Consider the following 22754-nt stretch of genomic DNA (forward strand, 5'->3'; position numbering starts at 1 on the left):
TTAGAGCTCTTTCAGCTACGAGAAAGGATTGATTAGCATTTGCATGTACTCAAGGCAATATTGAGAGGCAAAAGGGACAAGTATCAACATCAGTTATGTTCTGAGAAAGCATTAATCAGAAAGCCTAGTTTTAAGATTTTTTTCGTATTTTTTTTGTTTTTAATTTCAGTTCTCTTATGACCCGGTATTTTTATTTCTTTTCTTTTGTTGGCTTTCCCAAATCAAGGAAAGTTCAGCTTCTTGCTTTATCACATGGGTCTGATAGTCAGTGTGTGAACAGTTTCCCTTTATTCCTAGTTTGTTTTTTTGTAGTGATTTTTTTATCCCTCTGCATAGTGCTGCTGGGTCTGGTTAAAAGCATACATCCAGGTAATTGAAACTGGTGTTCATCGTTTGTGACTGTGTGTGGGGTTGGTTTGGGTTTTTGGGGTTTTTTTTGGGTTTTTTTAGCATCCCATGTTATGAGTGCTTTTTACAGTAAAACACGGTACTGTCAGTGCTTCTGCCTATCTGTTGGTTACTATTCTAGAAGAAAATGATAGATTTTAGAGATGGTTTTAACACTTAGGCGATTTGGAAGTTGCTTAAACTATTTGGAAGAGAAGTTGAGTCATTACTGCATAAAGTATCTGTGTGACTGCATAAAGTACCTGTGTGTTGTTCGTGTGCACAAAGAACTGTGTGTGATCTGGCTTTGGGAGCTGAGCGCAGTTTAGACTGTCCTGTTGGAAAACCTGCAATATCATAAAGTCTGTTTTGCATGGGGCTACATAAGCCAGTACTGCCACTGAAATGAACAAATGAATGTTTGTTGTACACTTACTGACACAGTACCACAGGCCATTATTGTGTGTGAAACTGTGAGTTGGTGTGGAATTAAAGGTTCAGATAAACACGCATCTATTTAGATGATAGTGGGATTCTTAGAACAAATTAATATTTAGTGTTTCTTTGATTGCTAGTAAGTCAATTTCTTATTATACTCTTGTTTATAAATAAGGTGAACATTTTGAGTTGAATTCTCTGCATCCTGTGGGGTTGCGTTTTTGTTTTTACAGTTTGTTACTTACCTTTGCAATACCTCTTTTGTTTAATCATACTTTTTGAACCCATGGTTGTCAGGCAATTGAAGACGGCAATTTGGAAGAAATGGAAGAGGAAGTGCGGCTTAAAAAACGGAAGAGACGAAGAAATGTGGATAAAGATTCTGGGAAGGAGGATGGAGAGAAAGCAAAGAAAAGAAGAGGCAGACCTCCTGCAGAGAAGTTGTCACCCAACCCACCCAAACTGACAAAACAAATGAATGCTATCATTGATACTGTGATAAACTACAAAGATAGGTGAGCTCGGAGACGGTCTCTCTCTGTTGCATGTGCTTTCTCCCTCTCTGTTGATATCTCTCTCTAAGTTTTTTAATGGCTTCATTTTTGTCTTTAGAAGGATTTGCTGACACAGCATTTCTGAAAAGTAATTTCACTTAGGGCCTGATCCTGTAAATGTCACTCTTTGTAGAAGGTTTTTTGAAGACCCATCTGATAGGACACTGTTGAAACACGAATACAAGAAGTAGGCATAGAGCTCCTCCTTAGAAATGAAGTCATTCTGCTCAGTAGGTGTACTTAAGAACATTTAGCTTGAGCTGGATTTTCCTTCAGTTTAGTGGTGCAGTGTGTGTTAAGATTAATCTTTTCAAATACGTGGCTACAGATTTATTAATATAAGTTAACATGGGTCTCACCATGCCCTGAAAGACTGCCCAAAAAATGTAGGGCTCATATCATGAGCCTCTGAGCTGCCAAAGGAAAAACTGTAAAAATACTAATCATAATATGTTGCCCGCACCTGAGGTGGAAGCATGTTTATCAAGAAATCCCTATCTTCAGCATAACAAAATGCTAAATAGCTGGACCTCAGGAAAAAATATCACTTCTGATCTGAGATGTCATTTGAAGACTTCTGTTTTGCAGGTTTTCAAACTGAAAATCATCTATGCTTCATGAGGAAGAAATTGAGAATTAGTTAATAACCTCTTTGAATCATACTTGTTTGAGGAAGTTGTATTTTTTAACTCAACTTCTATTTGCCAAAAATCAGTAAAGCCTTCTTGTGTGCTTACCGCTTCTTTACTGTACATGGAATTACTTAAATCATATAAGGAGCAATTATAAGCTAAATGAATATTAAATGCATTCAGGGAAAAGACGTGTTTGTGTTAGGTGACCCGCGCAAGTGTAACAACATAATTTTTGCATGTAAACAACTTTGTGATTTCAAATGGCAAGCTGCACTTCTTCCTTTTTTGCAGCTACAGTTTTGGGTCTGCCAGTACAAGGTTAACTTGGGCGGTATCTGGTGAAGCACGCAGAGCTGTGATGCCTGACTTTTTTGGCATGTAAATGTTGAAATGAAGCATTCTGTGATCTGTGGGCTCTCTCTAGAGTACATCGAAAAGTTTATTGCATCAGACCAGGATTCACAGCAATGAACATGATAAGCAGGAAGCTGACTACAGTCTCAGTGTATTCAGCTTGCTGTGACTCTCAACTAACAGAATAGCTGAGAAGGGAGAAGTGTTTAAAGTTCAGGTATTCCATTTAGGGCTGCAAGGAAGCCTCTCTTCATTTTGGATCCCTGTCCTTGAGCCTTCTCCTAAGCCAAGCACTTCTGATCAGGGCACCTACTTCTCATTTTTAAAATAGCAAGCAAAGTTGCTTCTGCTAGCCTCCAGTAGGGGATAGCTACTGGTAGTAACTGCTAGTTACTGGGGAAGTTAAAGACTTTTGCCTGTCACTTGTCCCCCAGGAAGTTCGTATCTGATCTGTCAAACAAGTTAACCACTGTGCTATTACGCAGTGACAAGGCATACTATTCCCTCTCCCAGGAGCCCACATTTATGCAAGACAGAATTGGTTCCCACTTTAAAAAGTGTGTGGAGCTCTATTCTGTTAGGAATTAAAAATGCCTGTTAAACGGAGCTCTTCAGTGCAACAAGCTCTGCAGAAGAGTTCCAAGTTCCTGTATTCTGATTTTTTTTGTGAGCTAGCATCAAACCACCCAATCCTATGAAAGCTGGGACAGAACAGAATTGCAAATTTAGGCATCAGGAAACTTTAGTATCTTAAAATCTTTGGGGTTGAGGTTGTTCTAGAGTTCGATGAGCACTTTCAGGATTTTCAGCTTTAGAATTAAGTGGGTTTTAGGCATTGGAACCCTTCAGCTTTGTAGGGGGTTCCTGTTTGTTCAGCTCTGGGCTTTTGTGTGTGTGAAGGCAATTGGGGCAAGTATAGAGGGACAGGTTAATTGGAAGAAAAGTAGGCCATGAGCTTCATCTGGGGAAAAAGAATGGTTTTCATGTATTTAGTATTTGAATGCCTGAAATCATCTTTGTTTTTAGCTTAAATTTTCAGTGCTAATAGATGTTTAATCTCTACTTTATGAAAGTCCAGAGGGCTGATCCAGACCACGGAGAGCTGATTGTGTCCCAAAAGGTGGTCAGGTGATACCCATCCAAAATCTTAATGACTTTGGCCTGAGTTACTTTTTCAAAACCAATTCTACAATCTTCAGTAAGTTTTGTTGCAGTTAATAAGCCAGCAGGCAAAGAAATAAAGAGAATGCATTGCTAAACTAATAAATCTCTGTGTACTTTATCTCATGTTCCCCTTGCTTTTGAGAAGAGCTCCTTGTAAATACAGAACCACTTCTCTGTTCTTGTTAAAATCTTTCTTTTTAAAAAAACATTTTTCCATGGTGCCCACAAAAATCTGGAGTACCAGTTGGCTGCTTTTGTGTGGCGATTCTGTGTAATGTTGATGCAGGGAAGGAGTCCCCAAATACTTTCCTAACTGTCCTGTATTTGATTTCTGTTGTAGGCATTTAGGGACAAGTACAGTCCTTTCCTTCCTTATTTAAAAAGCATCCTACAAAATAGGCTGGGGTGCCTATGTCTAGGAAAGCTAGAGGCTACAATAATACAAGCAATAAGCTCTAGTAAACTGAAGTTTGAGCTACACAATTATTATATAAAGGTCAAAATAAGATTAAACAGACAAATTAGCAACACTTGAGGTAAATGTTCAGTGTAGAGAAATGCAGCATATGATTCTTTGAAAAGGAAATTCAGAGGTAGATATCCAGCTACTTGGAAACCCCAGTTAAAGAACTCCATGCAAGACAGTGGAAGTTAGCATTGAGGTCAAATTACTGTTTATCTCTGTCATGTCTTCAGTGCAAGTTCAAGCTTTTTCTTCAGATTTTCCTCTTTTATGCAGTACTGTATAGCAACTGTCGTGTTTCCTTTTATTCCCATCCCACATCCCAACATGATACTGATTTTAAGGAAACATTCCATTAAAAATAAGTTTAGTAGTTCTTACAGAGCAATTTATAGCTACAAGTTGAGTTTCTTTGATCTTTCTAGACAACTAGGAACACACTGAAGGAGAGAAAACTTCAGTGTTTATGCTGAGAATTGACTTGACTGGCAGCCTAACTCCTTGGTTTCCTGGAATTCTGGTACCTGGGGTGTCTCCCATATAATAAAGGAAATAGTAAAAAAGGAGAAAAAGGACAAAGATGTGAGGCACTGTGAAAATGTTCAACTCAGACTGTTTGGACTCCTTTGGTATGAGAGCTGTTGAGGTCCTTGTAAAGTTGACAATACTTGCTTCTTGCAGGCTGCTGTGCTTTGGATTCCGGTACTGGGTGATGTGCTTTAAGCTTTTCTTCATGTTGATAGGCATTTCTTTATCATATCTTTGTATTTATCTTTGGTAATCTTGAAACAAATAGTTGTACCTCAATTTGAAGAACTGTGGAGTAAGTGCTGCAAATCGTTATGAGGTAAAAATGCTTGTTGAATTCACTGGTACCTTTTAAACTGCACCTGTGCTCTTACTACTCAGCTTTAAGTATCAAACCATACAACATATGTTGCCAGCTGTAGATACAGATCAGTATCGTAGATACAGAGCAGTACTACAGATGCAGAGCCTTTTTTTCTCTTCTACACTGCTTTGCCATCATAGGTGAAGCTGAGTTAATCTAGGTTTCATCTATAATGGCTTAGAATGGAGAACAAATCTGTAATGAAGCAAAAGTAAGATAGAAAAGATGGTCATAATCCTCTGACTTCTAGTCACCTGATCTAGTGGAAGATGTCTCTGCCCACCCACGGCAGGGAAGTTGGACTTAGATTATCTTCAGAGGTCCCCTTCTGACCCAAACCATTCTATGATTCTATGATTTTGGTAAAGCATTTGTTAGGGTACCACAGGAAAATTATAAGTGAATATGAAAGAAAGAGGAGATCTAATGAGTAAGCTCTCTAATCTGAGTCAAAACAAGGAAAAAGATGTAACTGAAGGCTCTGTTAAAAAAGGAACTATTAAACTGGAAAGAAGATACCACGAAAGTTCTTGAAGAATTGGTGTTGGCATAGATCATAATATATTAATGATATATGTTAAAAAAATGAAGAGTGTCCTAGCCAAAATACAAAGTTTTAAAATATCAATATTGGGATGGCATTCATGGAGGACTGAACACAATTAAGTCTGGATTAAAAGAACTGGTATGAAATACAGTACCTCAGAGTGCATCATAAGGTGCTTACAGACTAAAAATAGGCTTTTCTTTGAGTTGGAAGCTCATCATGTGGAACTGACAAAAAAAGAATGACCTGGGCAAAGAAATTATTGATCAAATCTAACTATGAGCCATCAGTATTGTCTAGCGATAAGAAAATGGGAGCCTGGCCCTGACACTATTGCCTGTGTGGATGAGGAAATACTCATTAGATGTGTATGCCATTATATGTGACACCATTAATGCTTCTGAGTTGCTGTACATAGTACTTGAATACTTTTCCATTTAAGAAAGATTAGTTTACACTGAGACAAGTGTAAATAATTATTTCAATGATAAGTAGCATGGGAGACTCTTGCAAGAGGAAACAGGTTGGTTTGTTTATCCAAACACAGCACAATCTGAGAGGGGAAGATGATTGCTCTCTGTAAATTCACCTGGGAAAAAAGGGAAGCATAAACACAGGGAGAGTGTAGAAATACGTAAAACACAGGATGGTGATCACAAGGTTATATGAGTGTAAACATCCATGAATACTTTCAAGTTGTTAACTAAGAGTTCTGGAACCTTTCCATATGGAATAGTGGGGCAGAAATACCTAAATAGATTTGGGCTTTGTTCCTTGATTAAAAAAAAATTATATGATTACTTACAATACCAAGGCCCTAGATTCAAGGACCTGGAAACACCTTTCCAGTTACACAGTTGAGCCTGATTCTCCAATGTAAAGTATATGCATCATCTTTGCAGCCTTAATTTGCAATAATACATTTTAACCTGGGATTTTGTTGCAATTATTTCTTAAACTAAGATTTACATGTCTTTGCAGCCTTGTAGCTTGTTCTAATCTTGCAGTGTAAAACACCTGTTTAGAAGAGAGCAAGTTGAAATGCATCAGTCCAGCGTTATTGTCACACTTTTTCCCAGTTCTGATGCTTTTAACCTGTCTTTCCTTCCCTCTAAAATTAGGAATGCCCATAGAAATGGATAATCATATGTGTAATACGTATGCTATGTTTTCAGAAAGCAAAATTAGTTTCTATGTCCAGTTTAAATGCTTTAGCCTTTTGAAAGCAGGGACAATTTTATTGGAGATAGATTTTCTTTTCAGAATAAGGAATTTGTATGCCAAATTTGAGCCCCAGCTGCTGATTTTGCGTCATGCACATGCAGGCTTAGTCCCCCAAACTGTCTTTTTCCTCTTTTGAAGATTTTCCTTTATTTTTTATTTCAGAGGAAGACAAGCTGTAAGTGTAGCTTCCCTTTCCTAATTGTTAAAATTAAGTGGAGAAAAAGAATGATACTTCATACCTTGTAATCCTTCGGCTTCCCTACAAATCCACTGTCCTCTTCTGCCTTGCATCAGAGTTTGATGTTTCCTGTCTAGGTGCCAGTTTGATGCTACAGCTAGTTTGTATTAACTTTGTTTAGATAGCAACAGCTGACTTCAAGAATCCCAGGACGCTCATAGCTCTATTACATATGGTGATTTTCATTTGTGATCTACCTGCTCTCTGCTCTGTTTGTGAGACTTAAAGTAAGGACTTGCATGGTGTACCAGTTAGCTTCACAAAGCCTCCTCCCCGTAGCAGGTGGCTGTTGACCACATCTTAATACAGCTGATAAGAAAATTGGAAGGTGGGGTTGTTGTGCCCTGTCCATGTTTCCTGCTTGGCAAGAGACTTCCCCTATCTGTGGTGCTTAGCATTTTGATCACTGCATCATTAAAGCCAAAATATTTAAATTCATGCCCATAGTATTCTAGTTTTGACAGGACATAGCTCAGGGAGAGAGTATTTTTCTCTGTATGTGAAATGGATTTTATTCAGACTATTTCCAGCTGTTTTCTCAAGTTGCCAGTTTTTAACTGTTTTAAAATGGTGAGTAATGTAATTAGCCATTACTAATCTAACTAGTGATTAATTATGCCAACTGGTACTCTTGGGTATTCAAACACACAAAGCAAGTAATTCTTATTTATAGCCAAGCCAAAGTTACGGAGTACGTACCCATATGTCAAAACCAGGAATTATATTTTTAAGTATTTTTACCCACTACCATTTCAATGATGGGGACAGGTCCACCATGTATTACTGCAGTCAGTTCCAAATGGAAGAACCATTGAATACATTTAATGAAAATGAATCATCTCCCTATATAGCTGGGTTACTGTTGGAAGTTGGTAAATACAGAAGAACCACCTCGCTATGTAAGCTCTTTTAATTCTCCTCTCCCACACATACTTTTTTTTAAAAAGTGTCCTTGTGAGTTGCATTTGATTAGGAGTTGTAATTTGCACGCTGTGGTCCTGGTTGTGAGCGCTCTGACTAGGGCAAGCATGCAGGACTCGTCATTCTACCCACTCTAAATTGAATTTCAGTATTTGTTAAAAGTGTGAAATTTGCCAGAAATATGAGAACGTCTTGCAGTTTCAGCTTCAGAGTTGTCTCTCCTTCTGATTCCAAAGGAGAAGGGGTGTTGAGAGTAGTAATACTTTTGACAGGTCAGTGGCAGCTTGCATCTGGCCCCATAGTGCCAGGGAAGACAAATACAAAAGGAGCCTTGTACAAATGAGGCCTAATTGTTCCTGCATTTAATTCCACCGAAGATAATACTGACTAAATGGGTGGAAATACACGCTTGTGTGCACCTTGTAAGCAGTTTGACAAAAATGGGAGAAAATCAGAAACATGGAGCACAAATATTTTTCTAAGCAAAAATATTTTAAAAATGAGCAGTATTTCGTAATGATTTTTAACTCATACAGCATGCAAGTATTTTTTATGTGAGCACGCATAGGACTAGCATGTTGAGCAGATGCAGTAGCAGTGAACTGTCACTCACAGTTCTTTCACAGTCAGGTCTTTTAATTTATTCTGGTCCTTCTTCCCTTCAGCACGTATCCTGCTAGTTGCTAGGCAACCATAAGTGATTTTTACTGCGCATGATTTTTATGTGGTAGTTGTTGTGGTTATTATTTTCTAATTACAAAAGTGTGGACAGGGATTAAAATCAGAGTTGCATTAATAATTGCTAATTTTCTCCTGTTGTATCCACAACACAGCCATTTCAGATTATGTAAGATCACATTAATTTACAGTATAGATGCACATATACAAAGGGAGCAGAAGGTAGTATTTCTTTGTGAGAGAAGGTTCTATAAAAATGATAGAATAAGCTGTTATTGATCTGAGTAGACAAAATCGGGCACTAGTCTTCTATCTGTTGCATATTTCATGCCCTTAATGCTTTTTCTTTCATGGCGTTAAATGATTCTCGGTAATTAATTATATCAAGCAAAAGCTTGAAGATTTTCTATGGCATTCTTAGTTTAATAGAATGTGTGAACAAATTACAGCTGGCTAGATTTATACCTTGAAAATAGGATATTGCTGTTTAATAATGTACTACTGTTATATTTTTAATATAAAATACAATATAAGGGTGGGTGTGTGCCTGTAAAAAGAGAAAAAAAAATTATATAGCCATGAGATAAAAAGCTCTATAATCATCAGTTTTTTAATAGGACAAATATGCTAAACATGTTTTAAAATTTGATCAAAATTAGATTATTAGTGGCTATTTCCTTTATACTTAAATCATTCTATTTGTTGCCAGACTCTGAAGTGTAGTTGAAGCAACACCAGCATCAGTGGTTTAGTAATTTTTCTCAAATAGGTAATTCTATTAAAAGAAAGCTGCTGAAGTTTTAAACGCAGCAATGGTAACTCAGTCCTTCTGCATAGCAAATCCAGATTCATACTGCACAAAGTTTTGAAAGCAACTTTTCACACTTTTTAAGGGATTAGCTTACATCTATATCCTATGTCAATATCTTGCACAGATTTATTAAAATAACTTTATTAAAGTTTGTGAAGTCAAGCACACAGAAAAATAGGATATAACAGAAAAAAGGTGGAAACCTCAGGGACATATGTTACAGTATGCTGTGTAATGGTGCGACAGTGTACTGCTTTGCTTTGCTTTGCTTTGCTTTTCCACAGTACCGGTGCCTTGCATATACAAGGTGGGCACTGATCACTTAACGAATGGCTGAATTCCCCCTGGGCTTCTTTATAAAGTGTGAAAAGTTGCTTCCAAAACTTCTTTACAATGTTCATAAGGAGTCTGAATGTTTTGCAGATACAGAACTTCTGTCACAACATTTTATTCTCATTTTACAAATGAGGAATAGAAACTTAAATTTTAAGACACCATTTGGGCACCAGAGATCTGATTTTTCAGAGTAGTTAGTGTTCTATAGGTTCAGAACAAATTTCATTTATCTCAGTTGCAGCGGTGAGCGCTCAACACTTTATTAACAAAAAAAAAATACAGTCCTCAATTTGCAAAGAAGTAGAAACACGTGCAATTTAGTCAGTTGTGTAGTGTGTACTTAATGCATTGCTTTTCCTTGTTTCCAGTTTCTCTTTGAGAGGGCAATCTGAGATGAAGACAAGTTGTGTCATGTGGCATGACATAGTCACTCACATAGATCATTAACAAGATTGGTGCCTTTAAATCTATAGTGTAAACACCTCCCATGTTGACAGGGGGAGTCTGAAAGTAATGAATTTGTCTCTTTGGTGTGAATCAGTACCAAAGGAGATGGGAGGTGCAGTGGCCCGAGTTTCACAATTATTTGCTGGCAGGAGAGAAACAGTAAGACTTGGGATGACAATTATCTGGTCATTTTATGATTTCCTCTATTTCAGTAACAGGGTGCTTCCCAAATAAATTAGATCTGTTGGGTGAAATTGCTGGTAACTGCCCGGAGTGTGAGGTGCAGGTGGTCTGTTGGGGTATCTACCCCAACAGCTGTATGGGGTAGATAGACTTCACTCTCACCTTCCCTGACAGAGATGCACAGTGCACCGCCTTGTCTCACCGTGCAGCAGCAGCACCCAGAAGTGTGTTCATGCATGTGCCATAATCTTGCTGTAATCTAGGAGGCAGCCTCACAGTTATTGCTAAGCAGGCAAGGGGAAGGGCTTCTGCTGCTGCAAGTCAGACAAAAGTTGTCAGGATGAGACAGAGGCTTTTGGTTTCTAGGTTTGCATTGGATGGAAAAATACTCTAGCTGACAGTTGGCGCCCAGGATACTGATTGAACAACACTGATTAGCAAGCTGTGATTAGAATGTTTACGTTATTGTCCTCTCTGATGGAAGCTATATAAGGAGCAGCAGTGTCCCAGGACTAAACCGAGAACAGTAAGAAATCTTGGATTAGGTGAGCAACAGCTACTTAGGAAATGAGGAAATTTTGTTTATTCCTACTTGTTCATTGGTCTATGAGGTCCGTAAGAAAAATAGTATCTCCTCAAATTCTGATGCTATTTCAGGCATAAAGAAATGCCTAAGATATTCATGACTTTCATAAAGGGCAGAACTGTTCTGTGCTTTTTATCATCCTTATCCTCCACGGCAGAATTGCCTCAGTTAACCTTCGATTCAGTATTAGTTCAATGTGTCTGATAAGATCCCACACCACTATGGAGGGTGACTGCAAGAGAGAAGCTGAAGTGGAGACCAGGACTTGGCAGCCTTCTTGCCCAATTCCTATAAAGGTTTGGTATCTCTGAGTTATCATCTGACGATGCAAATGAGAAAACAGGGCCTTTTTGAAGTAGCTGTGAGAGAAGGAAGCATGTGAATGTGGGCTGGGAAATTCTTGTGAATGCTATGTGCAGTGACTTACAGTTCCTCTCAGCAGAGCTTTTTTCTGCTACTTTGTCTGTGAGAAAAATGACACGCACACAGAAAAAAACCAAAAGACTAAGCCCGTAAGTGCCATCAACACATTTCCTCTCCAGGTCACTTATATCCATGTATTATTTGGGAAGCCACCAATAAGATTTAAAAACCCCCTCAATTCAAAAGTGTTAAAATAGCTATTAATAAAGGATGAACAATGGGGAATCAGGAAATCTTAGAAATTCTGAACACCTGTAAGTGATAGGCATGTTCCTAGAGTATGAAAGGTTTTTAGGTAACCTGTGACTTTATTTCAGATGACTGAAAAAGTACAAATGGCAGTAGTGATTTTCAATATAGTTACAATGATCTTTCCGGAAACCTAATGGTCATTAATGGAAGTTAATTTTTTTGTTGTAACATGTAGTTAGTCTGATAGCAATCAGCATCTGGTATAATGGAAATCAGTATGAATAAATGGTTTGCTATGACAAGGAGGTACAAAACAACTATAAAATGACCAAGAAGAAGATAAACTTACAGTGACAGAAGGAGCACTTGCTAAAAATTATAAAACAAAACTGAGAAAAGGATAAGACTGTACTTGGCAAACCACTACGGAATTCAGATTCAAATCCTGATCCTGCTTCCATAAAGCCTCCTCCACATATGATCCTGTAATGATGGTGATATGTTAGGACAACAGCACAAAGGATATGTTTTAAATTGTAAATTAATTATCTGTACCAAATTAAAAAATCAGAGCAGGGTTCAATTTCTAGTTCTTTAAAAGAAAAAAAATGTGATTTTATTTTTTTATTATTATTATTATTATTTATTTACTTCCATGATTAGATTGTGTGCGTGTGCTTTGTGAGAAAGTTGTAGTAATTCTTTGCATTATGGGTTTGTTTTTCTCAACAGTTCAGGACGGCAGCTAAGTGAAGTCTTCATTCAGCTCCCATCTAGGAAAGAATTACCAGAGTATTATGAATTGATTAGGAAACCGGTGGACTTCAAAAAGATAAAGGTAAGAACCTTTTCTGGAAGTGGAGATTCCTCTATCTCTTTTTGTTATACAGAAGGGTGAGCATGAAGTCGTCATTAAAATTACAACAACATGAATACTGCGTGTACCTGTATTTGTGGCTTAGATTTTAAACATTGTTACACACCTTGTTAGGAATTCTGTTTAGTGTATATTGCAGTATAGCACTGTAATTTCAAAGTCAAATCAAAAGGTAGCAGTGTGATATTAATGGCACTTTCAGAGATGACATCTCAGTGTCTTTTTTGCAAAGACCTAATTGTGAATCTGTAAGCACATCTTTGGTAAAAACACAGTGTTTGCAAGGGTTTCATGGTTCTAGTCATCCCTAAACTAGCATCGCATTTTGGAACAGCCTGGTTGGATCCAAACACAGTTTGGCGGGTGGGGTTTAGGCAGCTTGTTGCACATTAAGTGATGTCATGACTTTCATTCATGTCATAGCTTATTTTGTTTCTGTGCTGGAAAGAAGAAACTGGAACTCCTTTTACCAAAAGAGCTCCATTTCTGTTGCTTTTATTCCTTCTGGTTCACACAGCAATTGCTTAATTTTTAGTCTATTACCCTGGTGTATTTTTTTGAGTAATATGTTAACAATACATTTTAAGACTGACTTTGTTTGTTTTAAACAGAAACTTGTCTTGATACTTAGACAATTTTTAAAGAGAAAACTTTTAATGTGTTGAAATCAAATATTAATTGTGTCCTGTCTGCTATTTTTCTTTCTGCACCACTGCCCATCCATACTTCTCTTCACTTCCCTAACAAATGCAACAGGAAAGAATTCGCAACCATAAGTATCGGAGTCTTGGAGACTTGGAGAAAGACGTCATGTTGCTGTGTCACAATGCTCAGACATTCAATTTGGAGGGATCACAGGTCTGAATGAACCACTTCGTGTTAAACATACAGGTTTCCCCTACCTAATGTTTTCAGTGCTTATTATTATTCAGTGGATTATTATATTATATTATATTATTATATTATGTATATTAACCGTGTGTTTTAATTCTTACTTTGAGTAGAGAAAAATGCCCAGATTCTTAGAATCATCCAGAATTCACTGGACACAGCTGCAGTGTGTGCATGCAGAGAAATTGGTTTTTACTCTAATTCTGAGATCCATTTTTTCTGATCTGTGTGTGTTTAGAGCTGCTGTAAGACTATTTGAATCTATGGTAAAAGGCAGTGTGTGTAGAGTGATACATCAGCTTGGGTTTACCGCAGTGGATGATAGAAGGAGCAGATGTAACAGTACAGCTTAGGACGGGATGTTGAGGAAATACTTCATAGTGAACTCTTCAGTTCTGCTGATGGAAGATACAAATTCAAGGTTTGTCCAGCAGTAAAGCTTTGTGTATGAAGCTTTATACTCTCTGAACCCTCTGGTAATTTTTTTTTTAATGTTGAAAGATCAGTGTCCGTTTTAAGAGACAGTAATAATAAATCCCAGATGAGTCTCAGAGGTTTAGAAGGCAAAATCTCTCATCTCAAACAGATGTTTCACACACATGAATGTGCTCAGTGCTGTGAATTCAGAACAGGAAACTGACACAAAAGGAGAGACTACAAAATCTGGATGACAGATAAGAAAGTTGTCTCACAATACAGTGAAACATAGTCTCAGATGTTTATTTTTATAGATGAGGTCCAAATAGTGTGATGCAAACAAAATATTAAATTGAAACAGAGAACATGAAGACAACTCCCGTAATGTGCAAGAGGAAAAAAATGATGTTAAAAGAAACCTAAGTAAAAGTAAGCTGAAGGCTGATGCTGCTAATACTAATGCATCCTTCAAATTCCTAAACATTACTGATGACCCTTAGCTAAACTGGGGACTTTATATTAAAATTTTAGAATTAAAAATTAAAATGAGCATGCAGCTAATTATCAAGGATTGTTGAATACAGCTCATCATTCTTTTATTATTTTTGCTATCTAGAGACAGAAAATGTTTTCTGTAATATATACGTGCAGTATTTTTACTGTCTTCAGTTATATGGAAACAACCTATAAACAAATCAGCTAAAAAAATATTTTAATAAGAAAATTAATGATGATAGGAAGCGTGGGACAAAATTTTGCAACATGTCCAAATGTAAATTGCCAGTTTACTGCTTAGTCACATAGCAGTAAAACAGCTATAAATATCTAATGATAACAAATGCAAAAAAAAAAAAAAGGTGAAGGAAAGATAACACCAAAAAGTATCACTGAAACTTTAGAAAATGGTAAAAGATGGTAGAGGAGGTAAAAAGAGGCAAAGAAAAATCAGTAGCTAAATGGGAAAAATAATGAAATTATTCTTATCAGAATGACTCAAGTTGCTAATGGGAAACTGGTCTCTTGTTAGGCAGAGGTGGTAGAATTGACAGGAATAATCCTGGGTGGGTAGAAATGTTCAGTAGATATTGCTGCTCTGTTTGGAAATAACCCAACTTGTATCAGAGTGTTGCAGTATTATTTTCCATTCCAATGTACCAACATTAATTACCAGAGCTAGTATTACTTTTTATAGCATGAAGCCCAAATAACTCGTATCTAAGATTTTATTTAGTTTTCTTTCTGGTAAGTCCTCATACCACTCATTTTGATTTCCAGTGAATTGCAGGACACTTCTGCAGCAGTCCTCCAGTTTTTAACGCTAATTCACATTCTTTATAATAGTTCAGATCCACCTTTGCTCTGACATACCAATTCAGTAAACTAGATTATTTGCATGTGCACCCAAAACCAAAAGGCTAATTCAGGCAGTTGTTTAAGTACGCAGTGACTTCAAGTTAAATTGTACGTGTTTGTTCTGTTAGTATGATGCATGCTGCTTTTCCTTGGAGCAAAGCAGTTCCATCTGAGCTGGAACCTTATGAGGGGTTTTCAGGGAGAGACAGACTTTGTGTTTTGAGGCTTTTGTTGTCGATGCAACCTCAGCGATTTGAAAAGTTTTTCATGGTGTAATGGTCAAATGAAACACAGACATGTAAGGGGTTAAAAATAGTATGTGTCTATTGAAACAGAAGATTTGTCATGAATGTTGTCATTGCTTCTCCCTTTTTGAAGGAAGTTCCACTGTCATTGCTCCTTGGTTTTTTGAAACCTGTTGGAATTGGATTTTGGTCAAAATAACAAAACTTCTATTTGCACAGCTTTTCCTGAAACAGCCCCAGTTTTTTTCTGGGTCAAAATAGATACTGAATATTACAAATAATTCCACATTAAGAAGGTTAAAATAATCTTTAAAAACTCTTTATTTCCCTAGGAAATTCCGTTTAAAAGTCTGGGCCACAGTGATACCTTAAATGTGTAGTGACTGGCATTAAAGAAATACAGTGTTGTACGTGTCCTTAATTCTTTTTGTCTTAGTAAAGTGTTTGTTTGGTCTGAGAAAGGACAGCAAGGTTAGTTGAAAGAGCCATTCCTAAGAACAATGGAATATGCTAGGCCTATGCATAGGAAAAATAAATGGCCCTCAGGAGGGACACAGGGGCTTGTGTGTGAATAGCTGACTTAAACAGAAGTAGGTATAAGAGAAAGTCAATAATCGTTTGAGTTCGAGGAAGGAAGCTGTGGGATCTCACAGCCCACTGATGTCGTAAGACAATAGGAGAAAAGCCTTTTCAAAACATTCATTATCATTATATATATGTCAAGAAATTTTACCACAGTCAAGAGCAGTCAAACATCTCATAAGAAAAAGCACAGCAGTACTTACAGAATGGGGAACAATCTGCAGTGAAGAGGCAGTTTTTCTAAAAAGGACTTGGCGGTCAAGTGAAAAAAGAGAGGTTGAATATTTCATGTAAACTATTCTGAACAAAGGTTTTCTAATTCGTTTTGTTGAACCTGCAAAGTATTAGAGCAGTTTTATCGATTTTAACATACAGATTGTATTATGGCAGCCAAAAATCCTTCCATTATCTTTCTCAGAAATACCCAGTGTTCCTTTATACAAGGAAGTCTATAATTTAGCCAGATATATGACAGCCAAGATAGTTCAAGTGATGATGGTGATGAAACCAAATACAATCTGTGACTCTGTACCCTTCTATTAACTGTTCTTAATTGTCTAGTGCTGAATTGTCCAGTGCTTGGCTTCTGACGTTTTATAAAACAAGATGTACAAGCTTATTTGTTAAGGTGATTATGAAGTCCCAGATACTTAGCAAGACAACAAGATTTTTACTGTGTTAATCTGAGAAATGTGTTACAAGGCAAATGTAGTCCTCTCGCCCTTGAGAGTCCCCTCATGCTTGAGGTTAAAGAGAAAATCTGATGTACCCAAGATACTTAGCAAGCTATAGAATGTTTGAGAACAGGTGCTAAGTTTAGAACAAGCACTGATTTTTTTTTTTCCCCCCAGTCTTTTTAGATCTGAGAGGAAGGAAGGAATGAGCTGCTTAGGTTAAATTATTTTCCATGTAGCCACTTCAGACTTCAGAAAAAACTAAGGATAATTAACATGAGAGTTAGCCATTTGTCATTATCAACTGTATTGTTAGACTATAACCCATTTTTTAATTAAGGTGATTACTGCTGAAGCCTGTTGCTTTGGCAGTTTTTCAGGGCTGTTACGATCTAATGAAAATACACAATAGTTCCTGTGGTAATAAAAATAATAAGAAAAACAGTCTAACTGGACATTTTAGATGTAGTACATTTTAAGAACTGTATTTATGTGGCTCACTATTGACAAATTTCTTCATTTAGAGCATGAAAAATTAATGTTGGCATTTCTTGTAAAATTCATGCAACAAAAATTGTTGCTCAGTATTTGAAAAGGCCATATACTCTGTGAGTTTGCACTGGAAAATAAGGTCTATGCTGTGAAGTTTTGATATTGCTTGACTTTACAGTTCTGACATAGGTTTGTATTCGTACTGTAGATCTATGAGGATTCCATTGTTCTTCAGTCTGTGTTCAAAAGTGCACGACAGAAGATTGCCAAAGAAGAAGAAAGTGAGGATGAAAGCAATGATGACGAAGATGATGATGAAGAAGAAGAATCAGAATCAGAATGTGAGTCCCCTGCTAAATACTGAACAGAAAGTACATCTGGGGATGGAAGGGAAGGTTTTCCAGTTTCTGCGTGGAGACTGATTATAAGGTTCTATTTTCCTTTGGTGAAAGTAAATTGTTACTAAGTTTGCTGCTTTGGGTGTTAACATTAAGCTTAGGTCTTTTGGCTGTATGTTCTGGCTATTTATAAGCCAGAAACAAATCACAGAGGTGCTTTTGTGGAAGCAGATGTGACTGGCCATGAGCGTTCATAAACCCTTCTGGTCCTGTTCATGTTATTTGTAAATAGAAGTGGCTCAAAAGGCTAGAGACAGTCTTTTATCCATGGGTGGTCAACCTTCATGCATGGTGTGACATACAAAACTCATCACCTGGTTAAGAACCAGAAGATGTTGCAAATATTCTTCAGTGTGACAAGGACTAAGGGAAACTGTTTCAGAAGCAGAAGGTGACACTCATTTACTCCCTGCAGACTTGGAAACATGATACAGTGGAAAAGGAGGGATCCCTTCATTCCACTTTCTGTCACCCAATACATCTACCCATACTCTCCAGCTACCCCATCTGTCCGGTTACAGGAACTGTAGTACTTGGCCCTGAGCTACTCTTCAAGTACATCATGCAGGTGTGCAAAGCATGCAACTTTAGCAGTTCATTTGGAAATGAGTGGATATTCTGGAATCAGGAATTTAACGTGTTCTTCGGAAAGGTGTCAACTCAAAATTTGCCAGTCACATCCACGAAGCATTTCTGTAGTTTTAAAATTTAAAAAATTGTCTTTTTGAACAAAGGATAAACATTTCTATGTGCAAGGAAGAAAATATTTTTAGATGTGTGTCTTCTCACAGGACTGTATACTACCTGTAGACACCATGCATTCTGAGAATGAAAAGAAGATGCACATGGTCAACTTAAAGTTATTCTTTATAGTTTAATACAAATTATTGTTAAAACTATCAAGAAGTAGAGAAATAAAAACAAATACCTCTGCTTCATTGTTCCACAGTCCAGGTAAAGAACACCTTTTCAGGCTGCTACCAGGGGTGAATTTCTGTGAACAGAGACAGCATTTAAAAGTTGATAAGTGAAAGTTAGTCATGTATGCTGTTAAACTTCTTGCAGCAAAATCAGTGAAAGTCAAAATCAAGCTAAATAAGAAGGATGAAAAAAGCCGGGAGAAAGGAAAAGGCAAGAAGAGGCAAAGCCGAGCAAAAGCCAAGCCTGTCGTGAGTGATGATGATAGTGATGAGGATCAAGATGAAAATGTAAGTTTTGTTCACTGAGACTGTGGAATTGGTTGCAGTGATTGCGTCTCTACCCTGTCCTGCTTGCTGTCAGAATTCTCAACTATTCATGCTTAAGCACATTTTTAAACTGTATTGATCATCTTGAGAGAATTGGGCAGGGGTGTTAACTGTATCTGGGTGTGCTTATGAGATCTGGTCCCAGTGCTGAAAGACAAGAAGTCTAAGAAGTCTGGAGTTTATTTCTTGGAGCTGTTCCTACTTTCATTGAACCTTTAAACCTCATGGTCTGTTCGCTTTTGTCCACAAACAAAAAAATCTTCGCTTGATTTTTATCTTTTTTTGGTGGGTGCTTCTACTGTTGCAACAAATGAAAACAGACCTCTTTCCAGTTGTTTTTAAATGTCTGGGTGGAAAGAAATATCTGGTGTTTCCTGACTCTGTGTCTTTCCTTCTCTAAAGAAGTCTACAGCAGTTAAATGAAATGTCATGAAAGAGAAATATTAGATAACGTAGTACCTTTCTTAAGGCTATCTTGATTTGTCAGTTTAATTGTCATTTTTCTTCCTTTTACTTTCTTTTTTTTTCCTTCTTTAACAAATTCAACAGAACAGTTGGCAAAGAATTTCTGACTTGTCTTGTGTCTCTTACCTCTAGGACCAGTCGGAAGCAAGCGGAAGTGATGATGAGTGATCCATAGGGTTTATTTTCTTGGCAGAACTGACCCCTTCCCCTTCTCTTCTCCCTTCTCCTATTTTACACCCAGTGAATTCATTTTGTGAAATAGACATTGGGTTGTTTCTGTATTCTCATTCTCTATAAATTAGCTTTAGGATAGTGCCAGACAAACATATGATATCATGGTGTAAAAAAGGAAAAAAATGTAACATATTGTGACCAAATGGGCCTCAAAAGATTTAAAAACAAAACAACAACAAAAAAAGCTTTTGATGGAAAATGTGGGTTGATAGTATATTTCTATGGGCTGGTTTTAACTCGGTAATGGTTTGATTGTGCCTGGTTTTATCATTTGATAGGATGTTTTTCAGTGGCATCAGAAAGACAAAAAAAAAAAAGTCTTTTGTAGCATTGATAACCAGGAGAAGCCATTAAAAGCCACTGGTTATTTTATTTTTCATCAGGCAGTTTTCAAAGTTTTTATTTGTTCTGTATTGGTTTTTTACACTGTGGTACATATATGCAACTTTGTTTAATAGCTTATAAATGTACAGTAGTTAGCCTTCAGCCACCTTGTCCCATATGCATTTTTCCACTTTACGCTTGACGATCTTCAGAAAAATGCTTTTTGAATTGTATCAAATTTATGTCTACTGTAAACTTTGCTTAACTTTTCTTTCCTCGATTAAAAAAGTTGGGTTAAAAAAATGCTATTGAATATTGCAATCTATATAGTGTAATGGATGGCTTCTTTCATCAGACTGATCTTCTATGTTACCAATGTGGATTATCACCTTTTCCCTAAAGTGTACTTAATCTTTGCTTTCTTTGCACAATGTCTTTGGTTGCAAGTCATAAGCCTGAGGCAAATAAAATTCCAGTAATTTTGAAGAATGCGGTGTTGGTGCTTTCCTAATAAAGAGATAATTTAGCTCAATAGATGCAGCCTTGTCTTATGAGTTCCACAAAAATCTTTTTGTAGTAGGGACAAGAGGGCAGGAATGTTTCCTGTAGAGAGGTCCACTGTGGTCTGTCCTGAATGTAAAATAAGAACTCATTCAAATACCATAGAAGTATCTTCAGAGACGGAGAGAAGATATGCAATACATGTTAAAATAAGAATAATAAAATTGGAGTATAATAATACCTTGAAGTAAAAGTGTAGTTCATTACCTGATTACCTGATTAAGCAATAAAATAAACATTTCTTTTTCTTTCAGGAAATATATGTCCATAGGCCTCAGTGGGCATGAATACAATTACAACAGTTAACATTGCTACTCTGGAAAATCCAAACTTCCTAGATTTGAATGTATATTGAGTAGAAAACGTGCAAGCCTAGGAGCTGATTTGTAAACAGAACATTTCTTTGTTACCTGAACTGTGTGTTTCTCAGTATGTTTCTATATCACCTCTTTATACTGCCTTGCAGTACATTAACTGCTTCAGATTCTTCTAGCTCAGTTGAAAAGTGATTTATAAGTTTGCCTGATGTCCATTAGCCCTGCACTGAGATAAGTCAGCTTTGCTTAGTTTTAGCTATTTCAAACATTTCATTCCTAGTGTGTGCCCTATCTGAATGGAGGACCCTGTTTTTCACAGAGAGATACCATTGATCTCAGAGGGACGCAGCGATGAGACCAATGTCTGAAGCAGCTTTGCAGAAAACAGCCTGGTGGTCCTGGTGGACACCAAGTTGAACGTGAGCCAACAATGCACCCTTGTGGCAAAGCAGGTTAACAGTAGCCTGGACTGCATTAGGAGTGTTGCCAGCAGGTCCAGGGAGGTGATCCTTCCCCTCTACTCAGCACTGCTGAGATATATCTGGAGTGCTTTGTCCAGTGGTGGGCTCCTGAGTAGAAGAGAGACATGGACAAACTGGAGCAAATCCAGCAAAGGGCCACTAAGATGCCTAAAGGACTGGAGCATATGACATACAAAGGGAGGCTGAGAGAGCTGGGACTGTTCAGCCTGAAGAAGAGAAGGCTCAAAGGCACCTTATTGATGTGAATTAGTATCTTAAGGGAGGGTGCAAAGAAGGCAGAGCTGGGCTCTTTTCAGTGGTGCCCAGTGACGGGACCGGAGGCAGTGGGCACAAACTGAAACACAGGAGGTTCCTTCCAAATGTCGGGAAACACTTTTTTACTGTGAGGGTGACTGACCACTGGCACAGGTTGCCCAGAGAGGCTGTGGAGTCTCCCTTCTTGGAGATATTCGAAAGCCATCTGGACATGATCTGAGCAGCTGGCTCTGGGTGGCCTGCTTGAGCAGGGGGGTTGGACCAGATGACCTCCAGAGGTCCCTTCCAACCTCGGCCATTCTGATTCTGTGATACAGGACAGTCTGGTTTGCAGAAGCCATTCTGTCTTCAGTGACAGTTTCACAAGACCATATATAAATGTTATTTTTTCACTGCAAAATGAGCTGGTCTACCAACCCATTATGCATGACAAGAAACATCTGGCAGTAGGCTTCAGTCACTGCTGGGCTAGACTGGATTTAAACTGGCAACTTAGATGTAAAAGGTACAGTATATCATGTTACTCGTCCCCAGAGTGCCTGATGACTTTGCAGTGACCCAGTTTGATTTATTTTTCAAGAACTCATTACTTACATATGAGTGTTCATCTGGAGCATAAAAATGAACTAAGAAGACCCAATATTTCTGTTAAAAATGAAAGTAACTTTTTTTTTTTTAGTCAATAACTATAAGCCATATGAGCATATCAGTTTGCATGAAGAAATACATTTGAATTCTTAGCTGCAGTTTTTGTTTTATCAGGATTAAGTAATTTCAGAATATTTTCAATTTCTGCTCTGAGTTTCAAGAAAAAATGCAATTATTTTTATCATTAGATTAAAATTGATTTGTGACTGTTAAGTCATGCCTATGCCTCCGCTGCAGTTGGTCCTGTTATTTTGCTTAGGATTTGAATTCGTTTCTACCCAGAGTAATTTTTTAATTGTTATCTTGCTCTTTCTCTGTATGAATCTACTGCATTTTTCAAGATGAGTTTTTTTTTTCTGGTAGTCTCAGCACATCACTATATGAAGAAAAAAGTTCTGAGTAAATTGTTGTCATATGTAACCTTCCAAATTCTTTAAAAAAAAAAGAGGAGAAAATCATTTTTTTAAGGTATGTACAAATCCATGTTAAAGATGGAAGCACGCTTTCTCTTTCTACAGGATTCCCGTTCTAGTACAAATTGACATGCAAAGCACTTGGAATACCTTTTGGACAATACACAAATAAAAGCACAATGCTACAATCCATATTGAGGGAAATCAACTAATTTCCTACCTTAATTTCAGAAAGTTGTCTAGTAAAATTGGAAAGCAAAGTGAAGTAAATAGCAGGAGGTTTTCTTGTTGCGTCTGCTTCTCCTAGGAAGTAGGCAGCAGTGTAAGTGGGCCAAATGAATAACATTTAACAGCTTTTATACATTTCAGATACTATTAATATTCTTTCTTTTCCCATCACTTACCT

At 37.3% G+C, this 22754-nt stretch overlaps 1 protein-coding gene across 6 annotated transcripts in view; it reads left to right on the plus strand.

Moving 5' to 3' along the window:
* SMARCA2 (SWI/SNF related BAF chromatin remodeling complex subunit ATPase 2) overlaps nt 1–20413 on the plus strand; it is a 119513-nt gene extending 99100 nt beyond the window's left edge. For all 6 annotated transcript variants that reach the window (XM_076363408.1, XM_076363411.1, XM_076363407.1 and 3 more), the window contains 6 exons: nt 1123–1340; nt 12206–12311; nt 13107–13208; nt 17213–17345; nt 18468–18610; nt 19247–20413. In XM_076363408.1, coding sequence (XP_076219523.1) covers nt 1123–1340; nt 12206–12311; nt 13107–13208; nt 17213–17345; nt 18468–18610; nt 19247–19282 — 738 coding nt within the window. In that variant the 3' untranslated portion in view covers nt 19283–20413. The remainder of the gene's footprint in view (nt 1–1122; nt 1341–12205; nt 12312–13106; nt 13209–17212; nt 17346–18467; nt 18611–19246) is intronic.
* Nucleotides 20414–22754: the final 2341 nt, after the last annotated feature.

This window comes from Aptenodytes patagonicus, chromosome Z (assembly GCF_965638725.1).
Source record: "Aptenodytes patagonicus chromosome Z, bAptPat1.pri.cur, whole genome shotgun sequence".
Taxonomy (NCBI): Eukaryota; Metazoa; Chordata; class Aves; order Sphenisciformes; family Spheniscidae; genus Aptenodytes; species Aptenodytes patagonicus.